This window comes from Myotis daubentonii, chromosome 2 (assembly GCF_963259705.1).
Source record: "Myotis daubentonii chromosome 2, mMyoDau2.1, whole genome shotgun sequence".
NCBI lineage: Eukaryota > Metazoa > Chordata > Mammalia > Chiroptera > Vespertilionidae > Myotis > Myotis daubentonii.
This window is the reverse complement of record NC_081841.1, coordinates 181,140,245-181,162,320: the sequence shown is the minus strand read 5'-3', so window position 1 is coordinate 181,162,320 and position 22,076 is coordinate 181,140,245. Positions and strand designations below refer to the sequence as shown.

At 43.6% G+C, this 22,076-nt stretch overlaps 1 protein-coding gene across 5 annotated transcripts in view; it reads left to right on the top strand.

The window, feature by feature from the left end:
* The window catches only part of STK24 (serine/threonine kinase 24), a 103,810-nt gene that overhangs the window by 5,533 nt on the left and 76,201 nt on the right, over positions 1-22,076 (top strand). For 3 of the 5 annotated variants that reach the window (XM_059685022.1, XM_059685019.1, XM_059685018.1), the window contains exon 2: positions 6,572-6,679. The exons of the other annotated variants lie outside the window; for them this stretch is intronic. In XM_059685022.1, the coding sequence (XP_059541005.1) occupies positions 6,572-6,679 (108 nt within the window). The remainder of the gene's footprint in view (positions 1-6,571; positions 6,680-22,076) is intronic. 5 annotated transcript variants of the gene reach the window in all.

Below are 22,076 nucleotides of genomic sequence, written 5' to 3'. Positions count from 1 at the left end.
GTATCAGAATAAATTGTGGGAACATTTCAGGTTTTATGTTAATGCTTACCAAATATGTAGCTGTTTATCTTCCTATTATTTTAAGTCTCTTTCTACTTTTAAAAAGACATGTAGGCCTTAAGATTTGAAAGGACCATGTAGACCCAAATCCTTTGATAAAATTTTAAAAATTTAGAATTTTAATTTATATTTTATTAAAGAAATTATACATATGTCTTACAGAGTCAGATGGCTTCATAAGGTTTGCTTGGAAAGATAGCAGTTACTCCCCTTGCCTCCATTTTCTCCTCCCCAGAGGCAGCCCCTTTGATCTCTCTTAGCTGATTGTTGTTACTCCTTTGATTATAAAGAATAATAAAGATTGCTGTTACTGTTTTTCTTGTTTCAGACATCCCTTCTGAAGATGAGGATTTAGTTCTCTTCTTGCCTCCTTCACTCTCCTGTTGTCTCCCCTTCCTCTACCCATATAGTTACATTGTAACTTTGGTTAGATCAGTGTGAACATTAATGTGACTGTGTAAACAGTATTCACAGCCCAGCCATTAGTAAACCAGGATTACTTTTCAGATCTCTTTTGGAAGTTGTTTTTTGTAATGTACTTAGTTCTGGTAGCTGTAACAAAATATCTTAGACTGGGTGGCTTAGCCAACATTTCTTTCTCACAGTTCGGGGGCTGGGAAGTCTGAGATCAAGGTACTGACAGATTTAGTTTCTGGTGAGAACCCTTGTTCATTGACAGTGTCTTATTGCTGTGTCCTCACATGTTCTCTCTTTTCTTAACACGTTAAGCGCATGTCAGTCACTGGTGACTGACACTATATGTACTTTCCGTCCAGAAGACAAAACAGGCTGGGCGCTTAATGTGTTAAACTCTGTTATTTGGATGTTGGACCTTCTGGACTGCTTTGGTCTGTCCTTTTGTGATAGAGGCTGCCTTCAGATGTCCACTCATGTCAGAGTGGGTTGGAAATCTCAGCCCTCGAATGAGGCTTTTTTAAGCATGGAGATGTTGAAACCAGTGTGTGGGCTGTTTGAATCTGAGTTTGTTGTCGTATGACATTGAAGAATGAAGCCACACACGAAAGGGAACCAAAGTTTATTGAAGGAGGCCAGTCCTGGAAAAGGTGCAGCTGGGGTTCCAGGAGCAGGCCAGTGTTCTGAGCTTGCTTTCCATGTTACAGCCGGGTGTTAAAGTGTATTAATCTGTGTGTGGAGGCCCACATGTCCATAAACATGTGGGCGCAGGGGAGTGCATCAACCCAAGAATCTAGCTGGGGGGCAGGGGTGGTGAGAAGCAGGAAGCGCATGGCTTTTTTGTGTATATACTTGTTAGTTGCTGATTAGTCCTTTCAAAGAATTTTGCCTTAGTAACATCTTTGAGATAGGTTTATAACATCTTTGTGATTGGTAATCTGCAAGCTGCCTGCCTTTGCAACATTCATACATTTTAAAGCTCATGTCTCCCACAGGCACCCTTCCTTTCCAGCCCAGTTGGAGTGCCTTAGTAACTCTGCCTAGTTGGGTTCCCGGTTCTATCCCGCCCCAAATGGTCCCAGTCCCTATCTAGTTTCCCTCTGTCTCCTCAATGTCAGGTGCTCCTACTGGACTGGAGAATTGAGGAATGGCTTATGTCAGTTTCTTTTAGCTTTTTATACACATCTTCTGAAAGCCTTCCCTGGAACCTTCTGACCTGCTCCTGGACTGGTGGTCCTTGCTCACCCTTGATGTACCCCTCAAGCTGATGCCTAGTCCCTTCTCTGGCCTGAGGCCTTATGCCCACCTGAGCACTGGATGGAGGGAAAGGACAGTGTGAGCACAAGTGTCTTATGTGGCTTCATTCTGTTCCAGAAACCCTCAGCTTTCCTTTCCAGGGAATATGCTTTCAGTGGTTTCCTCGATAGGGGAGGCATGAATCAGTTGTCTGGTGTGAGGAGTGGGGAAGGCAGTCCAATATCTGACCACTTCTTTAACTTCTCCTCATTGTAGGTGCTCCCTTCCAGAGGCACCTGTGCTGCCAGTTCCTGAGTTTTAGGGATTTGGTTCGGCACTGGACAGAGTTGACTCTGCTTTCTCCACTTCTTGATGAGCATTAGTTTTCTCCTCTCCATCTTTTTTCCCCACTACCCACTTTGCAGCTTCTGGAATTTCATTGCTGTTGCTCTTCTCTCCCCTTCTTGTACACAGAGGGTTAGTCTTTTAAGAAAACCCTCTTTAGTGGGATTTTAGGATTAACCAAAATAGATGCTCATGCTCTCTATCTGGAAGTCACTGTTCTTCAATTTATAAGTGAATGAATGAATAGAATTTTTTAAAAGTGAAAGTTCTATCCCCCCCCTTCATTTTTAAAATCTATTGTTGAAAGTATTATATATGACCCCCTTTTCTCCCATGGACCCCTTCTATCCTGCTAGCCCACCCCAGGCCCTCATCACCTTCTTGTCTGTGTTCATGGGTTATGCATTTATGCATACAAGTTCTTTGCAATGAGTAGAATTTGCATTCCAAGGTCAGGACTGCTTGGGGCCTGAGGGTGGGGAAGGACTCTTCAGCCACACTGTTCTCTCCCATCGTTGGAGATTGCACCTTGTTTTCTCTCTGTAAGTAAGCAGCCGTATAAACCTGTGCTTGTTTCTCCGCATCTTTAACAGTCAGTGACCTCTACCCCCCTAACTTGGACCGAGAACCCCCTTTTCTCCATTCTGTCTCATTTACTGGTCCCAAGATCTGGCGCGCACAGGACCGTTTCAAGGAGCCCTCTTTGGAGAAACATTTGCTTAAGTTGATTGATGTTTTGGGGGCTCAGCCAATAGTCCAGAATTGATGTCTGCTTCTTGGGAGGGTGGCGGGGGCCGGGTTAGCCATGGCTGTATGTTTTGTGGCTGTCAGCATAGGACTTGAGCACAGGTGCACAGCGGATGTTGAATAGCTTGCCAGGGTGGGTTCAGGAGCCCGTGTGGCAGTCCAGTTTGCTGCTGGTCAAAGGATTGCAGACTCAGGAATGGAGAGGGGCGTCTCTATGCTCAGTGCCCCGGCACAAGCTGGGGCACTGAACAGCACTGTGCCTTACACACTTGACAGGATGGATGAATGACTCAAGGGTGCAGATAGAAGCAGGAAAAGCTGCTCTTTGGGATACTGCCTTAAAATGGTTTCCTACATAAGAACAAAGCACTTTTATTGGGTAGAAATTTACAGCGATAAACCGCTGAGTGAAAATGAAAGAACTTGGGGATTAGGTGCTAGCCAGCAGCTATTGTAGGCACAGGTTTATAGAATTTTACAGTCATTGTCAGAGTGGTTAATTCAAAGTAGTTAAATTGCTACCTGAACTCCTGATGAACTGAGAACCTGCTGAAGAAGGTATTGTTTGAACGTTAGTGTGTTCGTGAACTTTCATTGTACCAAACATTCACGAGAGGTAATTTAAAAAGAAAAGAACAAAGAATTACTTCCTCAGCAGTTCCAACTGGTAGGGGGGATTTGTTTTTCCTTCTGTTCACTCTGTTACCTGAATAGTAGAAGCCTTCTAGGAAGGGAATTGCATTTTATTGCATTCCTCCTGAGGGCCAGGCCCTGTGGTAGGCTGCTTATGCCCTTGGATTGTCCTAGAGCCTCTGTATAGGGCTGGGCTGTTACACTAGTTTCACAGATGACAAAGCTTAATGGTGGGAGTGGGAGTGGGAGTGCGGGTGGGGGAGGGAGGGGCCCTCAGCTAGAAAACAGCCCCCAGTTGGTATCAGAGCTCTAACTTTTGGTGCAAGCGTTTGTGGTTTTTGCTTCTCTACACCAGAATGCCTCCTACCAAGCATCTCAGATCCTGACCCTCCACCCCATGGGCTTCTGTTTCATTGTGCATACAGCTTCCGTGAAACCGACCTAGTTCAGGGTTAGTCACTGGTGGCATTTGTAGGCACTTTTATTTCCACTGTTTAAAAAATACATTTTTTTATTGATTTCAGAGAGGAAGGGAGAGGGAGAGTGATAGAAACATTAATGATGAGAGAGAATCATTGATCGGCTGCCTCCTGCACGCCCCCCCACTGGGGATTGAGCCCACAGCCAGGGCATGTGCCCTGACCAGGAATTGAACTGTGACCTCCTGGATCATAGATAGATGCTCAACCACTAAGCCACGCTGGCTGGGCTCCACTGTTTGTTTTATTTTTTTATTTTTAAAAAAGATTTTGTTCATGTTCCAGTATTATTTTTAATTGGCATCTTGGAAGTTGGTATTGTGGGTGTGGGGGAAAGTGACTTAGACTTTAAGATGTTTTCCTTGTTCTTCCTTTATCTCTATTCTGTCTAGAGATAAAGCCCTCAGGCCCTCTTGTACAGTGGCATGGAGCCTTTGGCTTCTGTTTATGCCTTTCAGGTATTCCCATATGGTTTTGAAGTGGGAAGCAATATTAACTGAAAAAATCCCCTGTAAATCTAGCACAGTGGTTTTCACATTTTTATTTTTATTTTTTGGTGCCTGTGACTGGAATCGAACCTGGGACCCTTCAGTCCACAGGCCAACGCTCTATCCACTGAGCCAAACCAGTCAGGGCTGGTTTTCACATTTTAGTGTTTATCCTCATCATAGGTCTGGGATGGGGTTTTTGTTTCTAACAAGTTTTTCTAATGTGTGACTGCCTCAGGGGCCACACTTTGAGAACCACTGCATTGGACATTAAAACTCCTAAATCCCTACTGCTCCCTGCTGCGGAGCACACTACTGCGATCCCTTTGAGAAACAGCTCAGTGGAAACCATGCTTGGGACCGTGGCTTGTATTTCAGAAGACCGACCTGGAGTCCCTGGTCTAACGTTGGGAGTTGAATGAGCTTTGATGTAAGAATTGCTAGAGCCTTTACTATTTCAGCATGTGTTATAAGCTGTGTGGGGCTGTTGTCTTTATGGTCTTGGGACCTTATTTTTTAAGAAATGCATCTCTTAGGGCTAGCGTTCTGTGCTTTCGCTGGAAAATCCTGAGCCAGAACAAAAGCCCTGAACCTGATGAGCTTCCACACTAACTAGTTTTTGCCATGTCACTCCCTGCTCAAGAACATTTGGTGGCTTCCTGCTGTTTTCTGACCAGATATAAACTCCAGCTTAAAATTAAGGGTCTGTGTTAATAATACCCAGCTTCCTTTCGGGCAGCTTTCCAACCACCTCTCCTGTCAGCTCACCTCATCTCCCTGTGCTCCTCCTGCCTCTGAGAGCCTGCTCACCCCTGCAGGATACCCCCAGATTCCTTTGCCTGGTAACCCCTGGTGAGCTGTTAGTTATTTATATCATGTTGCCTCTTTTTCTTAATTGCATTTTAAGGAAGGAGCTTCAAAGAAGGCCTGTACCAACCAACCAGCCAGCTTCCCCTCATGGTTAGGACACAGGCCCCTGGATGAGCACCTGCTGGGGTTGAGGTTCCAGTTAGGAAATGAATGGACTCTCTTTGGGCAGCCTTGCCTTCCTTTTCTTGAAATTGTCCTGTTAACCCTTAGTTGAAGATTTTACACACGTGTGTGTGTGTGTATCTGAACTGGGAAAAATATTCTGGATCAGTAGACCTTTTAATGTTTGGGATGTCTGATTTGATTTTTAATTTTAAAAAGTCTTTATTAGCAGTCTTTTATTAGAGTGCACTGCAATTGGCTAGACGTTGATCTTACCAGACTTGCTTATTTGAGGGTTTTCTTTTATTTTTTATTTATGGGGGGGGGGGTTGGTACTTTTTTAAAAAAAAGTCATTGTAATTTTTCTGTGGTTTGTAAATGGCATATTAAGCAGACTTAGGGGATGGACTGTGACAGGGAAGGAAGTTGTGAGGTTTGGACTCCTTTCCTTTGTCAGTGAAGAATCTGAAGTCTTTTTAAAAACCCAGCTTATGTCATTCAGAATGGTTTCCTCCATATTGTCTTCAAGAAAAAACGAGGCACTTAAAAGTGAAACTGCTTCATTTCCTGGCCTTCTCAGGCTGTGTGTGAAGCAGGCTAGGATGTGATTGAAGGGTGCTCACCTAGTGATAGGGGTGGTCTCAGCACTCCCAAAGGGGTCTGGGTCATTAGTGCCAGTAGCCTGAAGGCATGACCCCAGCTATTGGGGGATGAAAGTTCTCCCCATAGGCATGAAGTAGAGTCATATTTTCACATGATCACACAATTTACAACAGTTTTGAGTTGAAAAGCAGTTTCCCCAGAGCTCTACCTGACTCCTCAGATGAATTGTTGTTTCTGTGGCGCAAATGGCTTCTTTAGGGTAGGCTTTCTCAGCCACCCGCTCCCAAATATGTGTGCACATATATGCTTATGTACACATGTGTGTGCATATAAAAACTGTTATTTTGGTTTTTTTTTGTATTGTAATCTGACTTTATGAGTAAGTAGCCTAAAAGAAGCTCATGCCATATCGCTCCTGGTCAGAATTCATTTTTCCTCTTTATTTCTAAAAGGAACAAAATCGTCAACATCCTGAAAAATAATTGGAATGAAAAGTTAATCCAGATAAAATATTTTTAGCCTTTTAATTTATTATTATTACTTTTGCTGTTGTTGTTAATTCTCACCCAAGGATATTTTTCCATTGATTCTTAGAGAGAGTGGAAGGGAGGAAAGAGAGACGTCAATGTGAGAAAGACACATCGATTGGTTGCCTCCTCACACTCCCCCCAACTGGGCCTGGGGATCGAGCCTACAACTGAGGTACATGTCCTTGAATGGAATCGAACCCATGACCTTTCAGTCCATGGGCCATTGCTCTATCCACTGAGCCAAACCAGTCAGGGCTCCTAATGGTTGTTTTAATGTCTTAACTGACTTACCTTGGCCTCCTTTAATGAAAGGCATGTCTCATCTTTAGGACACAGTTATAGTCAGTTACACATTCCTGTTTGGCTGTGTTAGTTAGAATAATTTCTCTGCTTTCTTTAGGTAAAGAAAAAAATTATTCTTTCTCTCCCTTAACATTATTATTGGAAAACACTGTTACTGTTATTTAGTGAGGTTTTTGTAGTTAATTGCTTTGCTTACATTGATAAGCTAGCCCAGTGGTATTACAAATACACCTTGTGCTCCTTGCTCCTTGCCCAGAGGACACTGTGTGTGGACTGGGGTCCACAAAGACTGCGTGTGTGTGTGTGTGTGTGTGTGTGTGTGTGTAACCACTCTCCTTTCTGGGCCACCTCTGGGCTGTTAATTAAAGGGCCTGAAGAAGATGAATAGGGAATTCCGCCTGCCTGAATTATGTTCTTCTTAATTGTCCTTCAGATGAATACACTGTATATGTGATGAATATTCCAGTTCTGGAATAGCTTTTATTTCTTTTCTGTTTCTTTATAGTCGTTCTGTTTGATGAAAAAGTGTAGAAGATATGGAAATTTGCAGGACTATGAGAGGCACAAATATTGTGACTTAAAATTGCTGCTGAATGAACATTTACCCCCAAATGGGACCAGTCTGCTTTTTAACAATTTCATAGTGAATGCATTTTAACTGAGGGGCATAGTCATTGAAATAATAACATACCGGGCATACATGTTTCAAGGTGCATACCCTAGTGAGGGACTGCTGGCAGTAACGCCAGCATTGAAGACGGGACACTGGACTCCAGGTTGCCTGGAGCAGCCTGTGGCTGGAGCACTGAGAAGGCATCCGTCCCACGGCGCTCAGATGTTCCTGCCAAATGGGCTCTTAGATCTTCCCTCTAAGGAGTTATGAAAAACAGTTGATTTCCAGGATTTTGGGTAAAGGGCATGGACCTGTTAGTGCCCTTGTACCATTTATATATAAAATGAATAGAAAAACTTGAGAAATATAAGGTAATAACATGAGAATTTAGCATTTCTGAATTTTGCTAGACCACATTTGCTTTTTTTCTTTATTCAAATGAAAGATTTTTTTTAGGTACTTGTTTAACTCTTATGAGAGTAACACGGAAATGAAAACTTGTTGGATAGAAGTACAATTAAAGAAAAACAGGAAGTGTTGTCAGACTGTGTCATAAATATTGTTGCTATTTTAAGCTGAGAAACTCTAACGGAAGAATTTGACCATTTACCTTATAGTATTTTATAAAACTGAAAAATTAACAAGGGACACATCAATATTTTGATTGTAATTTACTCACTTGATCACCATTGTTATAATTTGATGCAAAAAAAAGCAAATTTTTGTGTGTGTCAGAAATAACATTTAAATTATGGGTAGTTCCTGTGTTTCAGACTTCATTTTTGAGTTCATTAGTTAGAAATCCAGTGTGTTTTCTTGTAGAAATTAGTTTATAAATGGTGGTTAAGTTGAGAGGCTAGGCTTGAAAAGCCTAACGAAACTATAATGCTATGAGTTAAGTTCCTGGTTCTGAAGGCAGGAAGCGAGTTGGAAGAGAAAGAAGAATTTTCTTTACTCTTGGTGCAGGGCTGGTCCCCTGCAATATATCCGAGTTCAGACTGGTCTGCTGTGCTGTGCTGGTCCTCACTGTACTTCCAGTCCCCTTCTCCTCCATCCTTTGATGCCTTCTTGATACCATGTCTCCAGTGTGGTGCCCTCTTTCCTACATCCCTTTAGTAGGTTTCAAAAGTTCTCACTTAAATTTCCTAGTCCTTTGCCGGGAGCCGGTCCATCCTTGCTGTTTCAAGGGACCTGGCATATATGGCATACTGTTCTTAATATGTTTGCTCACCTTCTTGGCGCTGTGTTTTAACCAAGGTCACCTCTCCGAGAAAGGTTGAATCCCCAGGTAGGGATTTTCCCCTGAAGTTAGGGAGGGAATAAAACCCCTCAACTAAGTGCCAGGCGGGTAACTAATCACTTTAACTATGAACAATCATGCTTAAGCTACATAATCTTTACTCCCTGGAATGGAGATAAGAAACGCCCTAACCTTTGGAATAGAAATTGACAGGATTAAAATCAACTGGTATAAATACAGATGTAACAAGACAGCAAGATATAGAACTTATAAGACAGAACTTCAGAGACAGGGCTTGGAAGACAGGACCAAGAGAGACAGAGCCTAGGCACAGAACCTACACAGAACGTTCTCTAGAGACAGAAGAACTTCGCTGGCGAGAGCATGCCGGAGGATCCTGGACTGGGACTGGCCTCGGAGCCTGGAGGCAGAGCCTGGCGAGAGAGCATGGCAGGGGATCCTGGACTGAACCTGACTGCGGAGATTGGCAGGAGAGCCTGACTAGAACCTGGTGACTGAACCTGACTGGAGAACCTGAGCAGAACCTCTCTGGAGATCGAGACCAGAACTTGGCTGGAGATCCTGGCTAGGTTGCTGATCAACTGAACGCTGTCTCCGTGTCATTCCTTCTTCGCCGACTCCGTCTACACCTTTGGGGACCCCTGGACCCGCTGGGGCTGGACCCCGGCAGTCCTTGTTTTAAAATTGATTTTAGTTAGATGTTGGAAAAGCACTTGTACAGTTAATATGAGGTAGTATAGTCCTTTAAAATATATATATATACACACACACACATATATATGAGTATGTGAAGGCAGGTAAAGCCAGGTGGAGCACCTCCGTGCCTGGGAGAGCTGAAACACGGGCTCCTCCCTTATATATATATATATGTGTTTATTGTTTTCAGAGAGGAAGGGAGAGGGATAGAGAGATAGAAACATCAATGATGAGAAAGAATCATGGATTGGTTGGCTACTGCACGCCTCGCACTGGGGATTGAGCCTGCAACCGCAGGCATGTACCCTGACTGGAATCAAACCACTACCTGGTTCATAGATGGACACTTAGCCACTGAACCACGCCGCCGGGCAGTAGTAGTCCTTTTTAAATATAGGAAGAATGTGTGTTAATCTAAATCAGGGGTGGGGGACCTCTTTGTGCCAAGGGCCATTTGGATATTTATAACATAATTCACTTATATAATTCACTTAATATAAATTTATGTTGCTATGAAAAAAGCTCCTAGACTTATTGAATTTCAAGTCCCGCCTGCAGTTGCCTTGGCAGGGCCAGACCAAATGATTTCACAGGCCTGTTACGGCCTGTGGGCCAGACGTTCTCCACCCTGATGTAAATAGATATCTAATAGGTGGAATATCAGGCAGTGAAAATTTGATGACATTATATAAGAACCAGAGGCCTGATGCATGAAATTCATTCAAGAGTAGGCCTTCCTTCCCCCGGCTGCCGGCACCGGCTTCCCTCTGGCACCCGGGACCTGGGCTTCCCTTGCAGCCCTGGCTTCATCTGGAAGGATGTCTGGAAGGACTTCTGGTCTAATTAGCATATCATGCTTTTATTATTATAGATGACGTTTAGGGTTGAAGAAATCTGCCAAGTGTCAGACACTGCTGGCATTGAGATTAGGTAGCTAAATGATAAACCCTGTCTTCAAGGAGTTTACAGTCTATTAGCAGAGGCGTGTATGTAAGCATATATTTCAGTTGGATAGACGGAGTTGTAGAAGGCAGCATAAAGCACAGAAGTAGCACAGAGGAGGGAGCAATTAACTATTGAGGTGGCAACTTGAAGATTAGTAAGGAGATGATGCCTGAGTTCTGTTCTAGAAGAATTTCTGTTCAAGGCAAAAAAATGACAGGTTTTTTTTTTTTTTTTAAAGAACAATGTTTGGAAAAGTGTAAGAATTTAGTTTTGCTGGACTTCAAAGGGAAATAAAAAACAAGAGACATGAGGTTAAAGAAGGTGGTCGGGAACCAGGTCATAAAGAAAGGACCAGGCTGAGTGGTTTGGGCTTTAGCCTATTAGGTGATGTGAAGTTCTCAAGGAAGTTTGAAGTGGCAGAATGAGACCAATGTGGGGCTTTAACAGTTTGGTGGTTGGACTGTAGAGGGCAGAGGCTGGTCTCTCAGCCTGGAGACCATTCCTGTGGCCTAGGGGAGAGCTTACCAGGATAGGATTGAGTCACCAGTAGCTGGGTGAGGAGGAGGGGGAGGAATTCAAGAGGGAGCTGTGGGTAGATTGGGACATGTTTGGTGGTGATGGCAATGGAGGAAGGAGTCCTAGGATGGCCTCTAGGGCTCTGGCTTGGGTATGTTGGTTACCAATTGGTATAGAAGATAAAGGAATTCTATTTCAGATAACTGGAATGGAGGTGGAGGAGATGAGGAGGTGGTTACATATGTGGGTCTGGAACGTGGGGGAAGAGTCTGGCTGAAGACTGAGGCTGGTGGTTTATTAACTGGGTCACCAGTGGTGGAGAGCAGTAGAACAGGTGTGAGCACTGAAGACGGTGCTTGGAAGGGAGGAGCCCGTGTTTCAGCTCTCCCAGGCGCTCCACCTTTCTTTACCTGCCTTCACAGAGCCCACACTGCTGTCAGTGTCAGGGCTTTCCTACTGGAGATCTCCACAAGGGCCCCGGGTGGAGGGAGGGTGAGAGAGGGGCAGTGTGGTTGGCTAATCTGTTTTCAGTGGGAGCAGATCATGAGTTGATTGTTCATAAGTCAAAAGCAGCTTGTATGTAGTTTCTTAAGTGACAGGACTTACTTTTTAAATGTTTTACTAGATAAATCATCTGTCAGAGCTCCGAGTACCCAGTATTTTAATTTTTACCCTAAAACTCATTAATGTGTACTTTCATGGATGTGACTCCTGAAATAGATTACACCGTAACTTCAAATAATTTGTATAGCAAAATTTAACAAGGATGTTGTTCGGGCATATTGGTTATACCTGCAAAAATTGGTGTAGAAGCCTCTTTGGTTAACTAAACCAAGGAAACTTTCATCTTAACCCAGACGGATGGTATTGGGCTTCCTGTGGTGCCTCTTACCCCACCTGGCACAAGTGGAGAGTAATAAAAAATATTGAAACACTGATAGGGGTAGGATGTTTTAAGTGATCATGTTATTAAAAGTTTACTGTTTGTACAGTTTAAGCATTACAAAATGCTTCTTTTATATGAGAAAGGGATGTTGGCATTTCGTCTAGTTGGTTTAGAGGCGTGATGTTTTAGACAACTTGGGGGTCTGGAAATGACAGTTTATTAAACTTGGCAGGTTAAATCAGAATTCCGGTTTTATGACTTCTTAGCCAGAGGAAATCTTAGTAATTAAAGTGAAATGGCCCATTTTAAAGCTCTGTTCTGGCAGTGGGCATTAAATGTCTGCAAAGTGTGGGCTCTCTGGGATTAACTAGAATAATGGGGGTATATATTTTTTAATAGACTTCATGTCTTAGAGCAGTTTTAGGTTAACAACAAAATTCAGTGGAAGATACAGAGATGTCCCATATATCTCCCCCTGCCCCCATCAATACCTGCAACAGATTATATTTGTTATAATTGATGAACCTACATTGACACATCATTATCACCCAAAGTTTACATTAGGTTTACATTAGGGTGCACTCCTGGAGTTGTATATTCTATGGGTTTTAACAAGTATATAATGACATGTACCACCCTTTGTAGTATTATACAGAATAGTTTCACCTCCCTCAACAACATGTTATTTTGAATTCTACTGAATTATTTTTCTGTATATATAATTTTTTCCTTATTGGCTTCTTCAGTTTCTGATTCAAGTAAAAGTAATTTCTCTTGGTGTGGTGGTACTTGGATCACCCTTGGTCTCTATCATCATGAAAGCTGCATCCACATGGGGTTCTCAAGGTGAGAGTGTCTGAAATTAAATCCTGAGAAGTTAGTGGCTCTCAGCAACCACCCAGGAACCCCACAAGGGAAGATACTATACTAATAGGACAGCCCTTTTGGTCCTGTTTCCCTCCAATTATTTTGAGACTCTTAAGTCAAAAAATTAAGTGTCCACTCTGAAAATGGAGGTCCCCTTTTCTCTACATAGATCTCCCCCTTTATTTTTAAATTTTTACTCCCTAAAATTTCCCTTATCTTGCCCTTTACCAGCTGGGTCAAGTGGAAGGAGATCTCACCCCAGGGATGGAAAGGCAGGCACTCCCCTAGCCTTTGCAAGTGGTTTGCCTCTGAGCCTCTTCTGCCTCCCCCTCCCCCGCTTCTCCCGCCTCCCTGCTCTTGCAGTCTCTGAGGCCCTGTGAAACTGCTGCCCTCACCTTGTGGACCTGGCCTCCGTGTCTCTCATGTTTCTGACCTTGGTTTGGTACTTATGGTCTAAATCACCTCCTTAACTCCAGTTCTTGTGGAAGGTTGTTAGGGATTGTAAGGAGGGAAAAATGCCACATGGTGCTTCTCCCCTCCCCCCCAACTAATGCATTTTTTTCTTTTTAATTTGAGCCATTACAAATACTAATTCACTTACAGTATTATAGAAATAATACATAACTTATTGTAAAAGATCGAACTCTACAGAATTTTATGATTTTATTCCCCAGGGCTAACTAATGTTGAGAGTATATGTTCTGTGGTTACCTTAATTGCAAAGAATTGTTACTATCCTCCATTGAGAACTGAAGGGAAGGTTGGGAATTCCATTTAATGTTTTCTTTTCTTCCCTATCGTAGCAATTCCATCAGAAATGTCACTAACTTTTAACCAAGACCCCTTAAGCCAGTGGTTCTCAACCTTCTGGCCCTTTAAATACAGTTCTTCATGTTGTGACCCAACCATAAAATTATTTTTGTTGCTACTTCATAACTGTAATGTTGCTACTGTTATGAATCGTCATGTAAATATCTGATATGCAGGATGGTCTTAGGCGACCCCTGTGAAAGGGTCGTTTGACTGCCAAAGGGGTCTCGACCCACAGGTTGAGAACTGCTGCCTTAAGCAATCTAATTTCTACCAGCACTTAAGTGCTTCCGTAGTCCTGATGAGACATGGTACTCATTCCTCAACCAGCAGAGATTTATTGGATGTCTGCTAGGTTTAAAGCACTGTGCTAGAGGCTGTTCTTAATGCACACTCAGCCCAGCTTTGTTGGGCAGACATTCCAGCAAGCAAGTGCTGGGAGTACAAGGTGAATGATATTAACCAAAATGGGTAAAAGAAAGGAAGTCTTGCTGGAGGAGGTGGCATTCAAGTGGATTTAAGCAATTCTTAAAAAAAATTTAATGTATTTCTTTGTTGAGAACCTCTTTAGTGCCAGGCACCATATTAGGCACTGAGGACATAGCAGGGGCAAAACAGATAACTAAATGAAATTAACATTGTACAGTGGGGCCTTGACTTACGAGTTTAATTCGTTCCGTGACAGAGCTCGTAACTCAAATTACTCGTATGTCAAATCAAGAAGTGAACGAGTGAGACACATGATGCTGGGCTGATGTTGTGGTGTTCACTGTGACGTTCGCGGCGCCAACTAGCGGTGGGGTATCTGAAGCTGGCTCGTAACCTGAATTTTAGCTCGCAACTCAAAGCAAAAAATCGGCCGAGAGACGGCTTGTATCTCGAAAAACTCGTTAGTCGGGACACTCGTAAGTCAAGGCCCCACTGTAGTTGGGACCAGTCAAAATAATTGACCAATAGACAAGATACTATTAGAAAGAAATTGTGATCAAATAATACCAAAGAGCATACAGGGAACCAGCGACTCCTGGTGATGGGTGCAGGGAGAGGGCCTCCCTGGGCATGTAATTTCTGAGCTGAGGCCTAGGTGAGAAGAAAGAGCATCTGTGAGAAGATGGTATCTGAGAGAGCATGACAAACAGGGTACAAAGAACATCAAGTACCTGCTCCACCAGACCAGCCTTTACCCCAGAAATAGCAATGCTGGAGGATATTGTCTTCACTATTTTCCAAGCAAAGAATTTTGCAATTCTGTGTTTATATCTGTATCTACATCTGTATTAAGCAACTCCTTAAGGAGCTACTGGGTAAAAGGCATTCTGGGCAGATAGGGTCTGTTCATAGAATTGCCTATAGTTTAGGGTGACTGGTGGAGAGGAGTAAGACTCAGTCAGGTTTCTTTTCCCCCTCCTCCTACCTGAGATCATGGGAAAGAAAAGGTAATAGAAAGATTTTAGTTTGGAGTGGGATAAAAGTGCTAAAAAACAAAGGAAATATGGTGGGGGTTTCTCCTTAATGGATTGGGTAATCTGGGTCAATCTTAAGGTGGCCTTGGTGGCTTCTTAGTATATTTCTGATTTGCTTCAGGGACAGATCACAAGGAGAGATTGGAAACCTAGGTGGGTCTTGATTTTTATAGGCTGGTCACATATGTCTGTATATTTTTAAAAAGTTGAGCTTAATCTTCATTCCTGATACAGAAGAGTGCCATCTATCCTATCTAATAAAAGAGCAATATGCAAACTAACCATCACTGTTGCAAAAGATGGCGATGGCCATGGAGCTGGAGTGAGCAGGAGGCTTGGATAGCCCCCAGCGATGGAGGAAGCCAAGCTTCCCACCTGCCCTGGCTGGACCTGGGCTCCACTCAAGGCTACAAAGTTTCAGTTATAGCAGATAAATAAATCCCAGATACCTGCTTCCAGCCGGCAGTGACCTCTGCTCAAAGAGGGGCTGGGAGCTGAGTTACTAGGGGGCATGGCCAGCCTGAAAACGGCCATCAGCCCCTCACCCAGGCTGGCCAGGCACTCCAGCGGATCCCCACCCTGACCTGGGACACCCTTTAGGGCAAACCAGCCGGCCCCCACCCGTGCACCAGGCCTTTATCCTATATAATAAAAGGGTAACATGCAAATTGACCCTAACAGCAGAATGACTGGGAATGACTGGTCACTATGACACACACTGACCACCAGGGGGCAGGCGCTCAGTGTAAGAGCTGCCCCCTGGTGGTCAGTGCGCTCCCACAGGGGGAGCTCTGCTCAGCCACAAGCCAGGCTGATGTACAGCAGTGGTGGCGGGAGCCTCTCACGCCTCAGCAGCGCTAAGGATGTCCGATTGTAGCTTAAGCCTGCTCCTCGCTGGCAAGTGGACATCCCCCAATGGCTCCCGGGCTGCCAGAGGGATGGCTGACTGCCAGCTTAGGCCAACCCCCCCCCCTCCGCCCCCACCTCCTGGGAGCAGGCCTAAGCCAGCAGGTGGACATCCCCCAAGGAGTCCCAGACTGCGAGAGGGCACAGGCCGGGCTGAGGGGACACCCCCCGCCCCCCGAGTGCACAAATTTTTGTGCACTGGGCCTCTAGTCTATATAATAAAAGTCTAAGTGACCGTATGGTGGAATGACCAGAATGACTGGTTGCTATGATGCGTACTGACCAACAGGGGGAAGACGCTCAATGCAGAAGCTGCCACCTGGTGGTCAGTGTGCTCCCACGGGAAGTGCTGCTCAGCCAGAAGCCAGGCTCATGGCTGGCAAGCGCAGTAGTGGTGATGGAAGCCTCTCCCACCTCCCTGGCAGCACTAAGGAGCAGCGAACCGAGTGGTGAGCGAGCAGGCCGGTGGTAAGGAGCAAGGAATTATGGATTGCAAGAGGGCACAGGCTGGACTGGGGGTGGGGGTGGGGTGGGGGCAGTGCACAAATTTTGTGCACCAGGCCTCTAGTATATATTTCAGAAAGGGAGAGGAAGAGAGAGAAACATCAATGATGAGAGAAAATCATTGATCAGCTGCCTCCTGCATGCCCCCCTAATGGGGGTAGAGCCCGTAACCCGGGCATGTGCCTTGACTGGGAATTGAACTGTGAGCTCCTGGTTCATAGGCTGACACTCAGCCACTGAGCCACACTGGCCAGGTGAGAAGAGTAGTCGAATACACTTGGAGCACAGTTTGCTGTATAAATGGTTTCATTTTATTTTCATACTTCAGAACTAAACAGTAAAATTTATACAAAAAATAACATGCAAACGGGCATTTTTTACCTTTGAGCCAGGAGCTTTGGGGTTTCTCTCATCTGAGGAAAGAATGGCCCTGCCAGTGAGCTTTCATGGGAGGCCAGTGTATTAGGAAGCACAGTTGGACTTCAGTCATGGTTACCGGTGGTTTGTCTTCTGAGAAAACGACAGAACTGTAGGAAGGAGGCTGCACACACACACACACACGTTTTTTAAGAAACAAACTTAGCTTTTCTGTAAAATTATCTCATTAGGCAGTGACTAACAATGTTAGTGATGTTTTGGGAATTAGGTGATAACTTGGTTGTCCAGGGGAAACCTACAGCACTATAACTCTAGCTGCTGTAAACAAAGGTGTTAATATGCTAAATGAGTAAGTGAGGTTCCTGTAGAACAGTCAGGGTCATTAAGTGGGACAGTTGGAGGATGTGACTTCCTACTCTGTCAGGTTACACCAAGCATAGGCTGGCAGGGCAGAGGAGAGGTGGGTGGCATTAGGCTAATGGAGGAAGTTGATAACTCAATTGATGAGGTTATTTTTCAAATGGTTGGAGCAAAAAAATTCCCTTAACTGAAACCATTGTGTTTCATAGCATTTCTGTTACCTATGTGGTCTCAGGATGGAGCTGCTGCTGGAGTTGTATTAGCAATAGCCCAACTGCAGTGGCCTCTGAATCACGACCATTGTGGTCCTAGCACGAACAATAATTGGCGTCTTCTCTATTATTATTTAAAGCTCACCTGAGAGATCCAGATGCACATTGAATGTCATACAGTAGATTAGTTTATTCATTTTTCATAGAAAAGATGTAGCATGAGGGAGAATAGTGACATAGTATGTGGTCAGGTGTATAATTTGAGGATAAACTCTTGAGATGTGTCAGGCATGATTTATCTTCCCATATCCAGCCATCAGTTGAAATGTACTGTGTGATATTCATCTGTGTTTCAACTAATAATGCTTGTAATTCTGACAGTTCCGACTCAAGGAAAATGCAACTAAGGTGCAACTATAATGGGAACATTAGTTGTGTACTAGTTTGTGGGTTTTTTTTTAAGTTAGTTTTTCCTGTTTTATTCACAGGAAAATTAGAGTATGTATGCGTTTTCACTCATCTCTTATAGATGAGTAAACTAAGGCCTATTTCTTTGTTATGGGGTGAGGCCACAACATTAGTAACAAAAAAACATAATTTCCGGAGGATGAGGCCCAGAAATCAGGATTTTAAAAAGATCCCCAGGTGATTCTAATGTGCAGCCAAGGTTGAGAACCACTGGGCTAGAGAAATAACGCGTAAAAGGTGGAGATGGATTTGAATCCACATGCATTTGGTGCCAGGTTCACCAGTGGACTTACCCACTGGAATGTCGAGTTCTCAAGGGAGAAGGGGGAATTGGTGACCCAGCCCCATCAGTGGTATTACCTACCATGAAGGTTTAACAGCAGGTTTTTTAGTTTGGTGAAGAGCCATGGCTTGAGATTGATTTATTGGAGTATTTGATTGGATAGGTGATTGAGGCTGTGATATTGACTCATAGAAAAGGTTACTTGTATGTGTTGTGCATTTTTTCAGTTTGCTCAGTTGGTCAGAAAGAGTTGATGATAAGGCCAAGGTTACTGGCTTGATAGCTGAACAAAACTGGGAGCCTGACAGGAAATAATGATGGCCAGTTGAAGATTACACGCCCTAATCTTCCCTCACCCACCCCCAAGGCGTCCCCTAACAGGAATCTGTGGACAAGAAGTGTCTTGGTACAAATATGGGGAAAACAATGCACAGCTAGCACCCTATTGACTTTTTACTTTGTATCATCTTTAATTTTTTTTTAATATAAAAAATTGTGCCATAAGCCCTGGCCTGGTTGCTCAGTTGGTTGGGTTGTTGTCCTGTACACGAAAAGGTTGTGGGTTTGATTCCTGTTTGTGTCACAGACCTAGGTTGTGGGTCCCATCTTCAATGGGGGTGTGTAAGGGAGGCAACTGATTGATGTTTCTCACATTGATTTTTTTTCTCTCTCTCTAAAAATCAGTACGTATATCTTCGGGATAAAAAAAAAAAATTGTTCCTTAAAACAATTAGATATAGGAAGAAGGGGAACCTGAGCTGTTAGAGGGCCTTAGAAATCAAGGTGTGAATAACTCTAAAATGGTTCACCTGACAAGCTTGAAGAGATTGTGCTATGTCAGTTTTTAGTTGAGAAAAATCCATCTTCTTGGCTCTTTTGCGCCTGTTGCTTGGTTCTCGACACCTTTTTGGAAGTGAGAAATGGGATTTTAACTTTCCATGGTGGAGGTTATGCTACCTGCTTTTGTGGGACTGGTGATAAGAAGACCTGTGGTGGGTGATAATTTGGAAGATGAGCAGCCAGACTGCCTGTTTTGGGTTGGTTGAATGGAAGCCAGGTAGAAATACAACAGCTACTCTTTTTTTTTTTAATTTTTTTTATTTTTTATTGATTTTTTACAGAGAGAAAGGGAGAGAGATAGAGAGTTAGAAACATCGATGAGAGAGAAACATCGATCAGCTGCCTCCTGCACATCTCCTACTGGGGATGTGCCCGCAACCCAGATACATGCCCTTGACCGGAATCGAACCTGGGACCTTTCAGTCCGCAAGCCGACGCTCTATCCACTGAGCCAAACCGGTTTCGGCCAACAGCTACTCTTGTGGTAGGTAAGGCCATTGCTGCCTCTGTAAGCACTTGAGTTGGTCAGTGAAGGAAGAAAGCCTTTGTTCACCATATTCTTGGCAGAATTGGTCACTTTATAACAATGTTATCCATAGTTGAAGCTTTTTGATAGTTCTTATAGTTTCATCATAAAAAAAGCAAAACAAAATATAAAAAGGACTTTACAATGAATTACTCAAATGTTATTTGAGTTTTGTAACATCTAGTGGGAAGAACGTAAGTAGGTCTTTGAAAGTGAAGAGTGGGGGGTCTTTTCATTTATGGGCTTAACCGTTTGAGATCTGCCTGGCCTGTAGGGACCTATCTGGATGGAGAACAGTTTTAGGGAGAAGGTGACCAATGCCACGTGCAGGCCAGCACTTTCTTTACCAAGTGTCCATTGTGAAAGGTAAATCATACTCTTCAGCCTTTGCTACTGTGAAACTTGTCTTTGCCTGAAACCATGTCATTGTTTTTAAATTTAATGATTTCATATATTGGAGTTATTTCTGTTTCTTCAGTGAAATGTAGAATGACAAAGTTTTTTTTAAAAAATATATTTTATTTATTTTTTACAGAGAGGAAGGGAGAGGCATAGAGAGTTAGAAACATGGATGAGAGAGAAACATCGATCAGCTGCCTACTGCACACTCCCTACTGGGGATGTGCCCGCAACCAAGGTACATACCCTTGACTGGAATCGAACATGGGACCCTTCAGTCCACAGGCCAACGCTCTACCTACTGAGCCAAACTGGTCAGGGCCTGACAAAGGTTTTAAAACTAGTATTGCATTACATCATATCTTAAAAATTTCTCATGATCTCCCTATTATTTTTTTAATCCTCACCCAAGGATATGTCTTCATTACTTTTAGAGGGGAGGAGAGGGGCGGGGGGAGGGGGAAGAGGTGTGAGAGAGAAACATTGATTGGTTGTTGCCTTCTGTACAGCCCCCTGATTGGTTGCCTCCTATACAGACCCTGACTAGGGATTGAACCTGCAATCTGAGTATGTGTCCTGACCAGCAATCAAACCTGCAACCTTTTGTTGTACCAGACAATGCTCCAACCAACTGAGCCATCCAGTCAGAGCTCATGAACTCCCAATTTTCAAACAACTTTCATGTTTCCTTTTTATCTTCTGAATAAAAATTTTAAGTGGTTTTAAAAATAAGTGCAAATATAGCTGGATTTAAGTTTTCTTGAGATTTTAGAGGAGGATTTATCTTTTTTAGTATTTTCATTTTGTTTATTGGTTCTTATGGAGAGAATTATTTAAAAGTAATGCAATAACTACAGTGTTTGGTATAATATAATTCAGGATGTTTAATTTAATATAGAAGGACATTTGCTGCTTTTAGCTTCTTTATTATCCAGATTGATTTAGGAAATGGATTAGAGATGTCTGGTAACCAGTCTTTTGTAGTAGCCAGAATGGTTTGATCCAAGAATTCTGGACTATTTTCTTTCTGAAGTCAGGCCTGGACTTCTCTCATCTTTCAGTGTACCTACGTGTAGAAAGGTTATAGCTCCACTTTTCTTAGTACATTTGTAAAATAAGCTTATTGTTAACAATTCGGACACTGCAGAAAGACATCAATTAAAAAAAAACATAGATAGCTCTAGGCCAGTGATGGCGAACCTTTTGAGCTCGGCGTGTCAGCATTTTGAAAAACCCTAACTTAACTCTGGTGCCATGTCACATATAGAAATTTTTTGATATTTGCAACCATAGTAAAACAAAGACTTATATTTTTGATACTTATTTTATACTAGGGGCCCAGTGCACGAATTCGTGCACCTTGAAAGGAACTGTGGGCCATGAGGCTGCTGTGGGCATAGGGGCGGGTCTTGGCCCATCCTCCACGCCCCCGCTCAGCCCCTCCCACTGTGGCCCCCAGTTCCCTGTCTGCCAGCAGCCCCACTCCCATGCACTGACGGTACCGGCCCCGCTCGCACCCACTGACTGAGTGGAGTGATTGGGGCCGGTGCCTACAGCAGGTGCGATCGCGGCCGGGGCCATCCATGGGTGTGAGCAGCAGCTGATGCCCTGGTTGTTTCTCATGAGCAGAGGGAGGTAGAGAAGCCCTTAGGGGTGATCGGGACCGGTATCAGGCGCCAGCAGTGGGTATGAGAGGCAGCTCTGGCACCGGCAGCAGGTGAGAGTGGAGCCATTGCCGGCAGCAGTTGAGAGAGGCAGCTTCCAGCCCTGAGCAGGGGGAAGTAGAGAAGCGTGCACCCCCTGGTGGTCAGCACACATCACAGTGACTGGTTGTTCAGTTGTTCCACTGTTTGGTCTATTTGCATATTAGCCTTTTATTATATAGGATATTTAAATGCCATTTAACAAAGAAAAATCAACCAAAAAAATGAGTTCGCGTGTCACAGGTTTGCCATCACTGCTCTAGTCAGTTTGGCTCAGTGGATAGAGCGTCAGCCTGTGGACCGAGGGGTCCTGTATTTCTCCCACATTGATGTTTCTCTCTGTCTTCCCCTCTCTCTTCCACTCTCTCTAAAAGATCAATGGAAAAATATCCTTGGATGAGGATTAACAACAAAAAAATAAACAATCAAAAAACACATAACCACTGTTAATATTTTAGTGTACATTCTTCCAAAGTTACACACACACCACAAAAATGAAACCATTCTATATGTACTGTTCTATAATATGCTTTTCCCTTTTAAACATTAGGATGATTTTTTTTATGTCAATAAATCAACATTATTTTGAGTGGCTCTTTGGTATTTCATTGTATGGCTGCAGGATAGTTC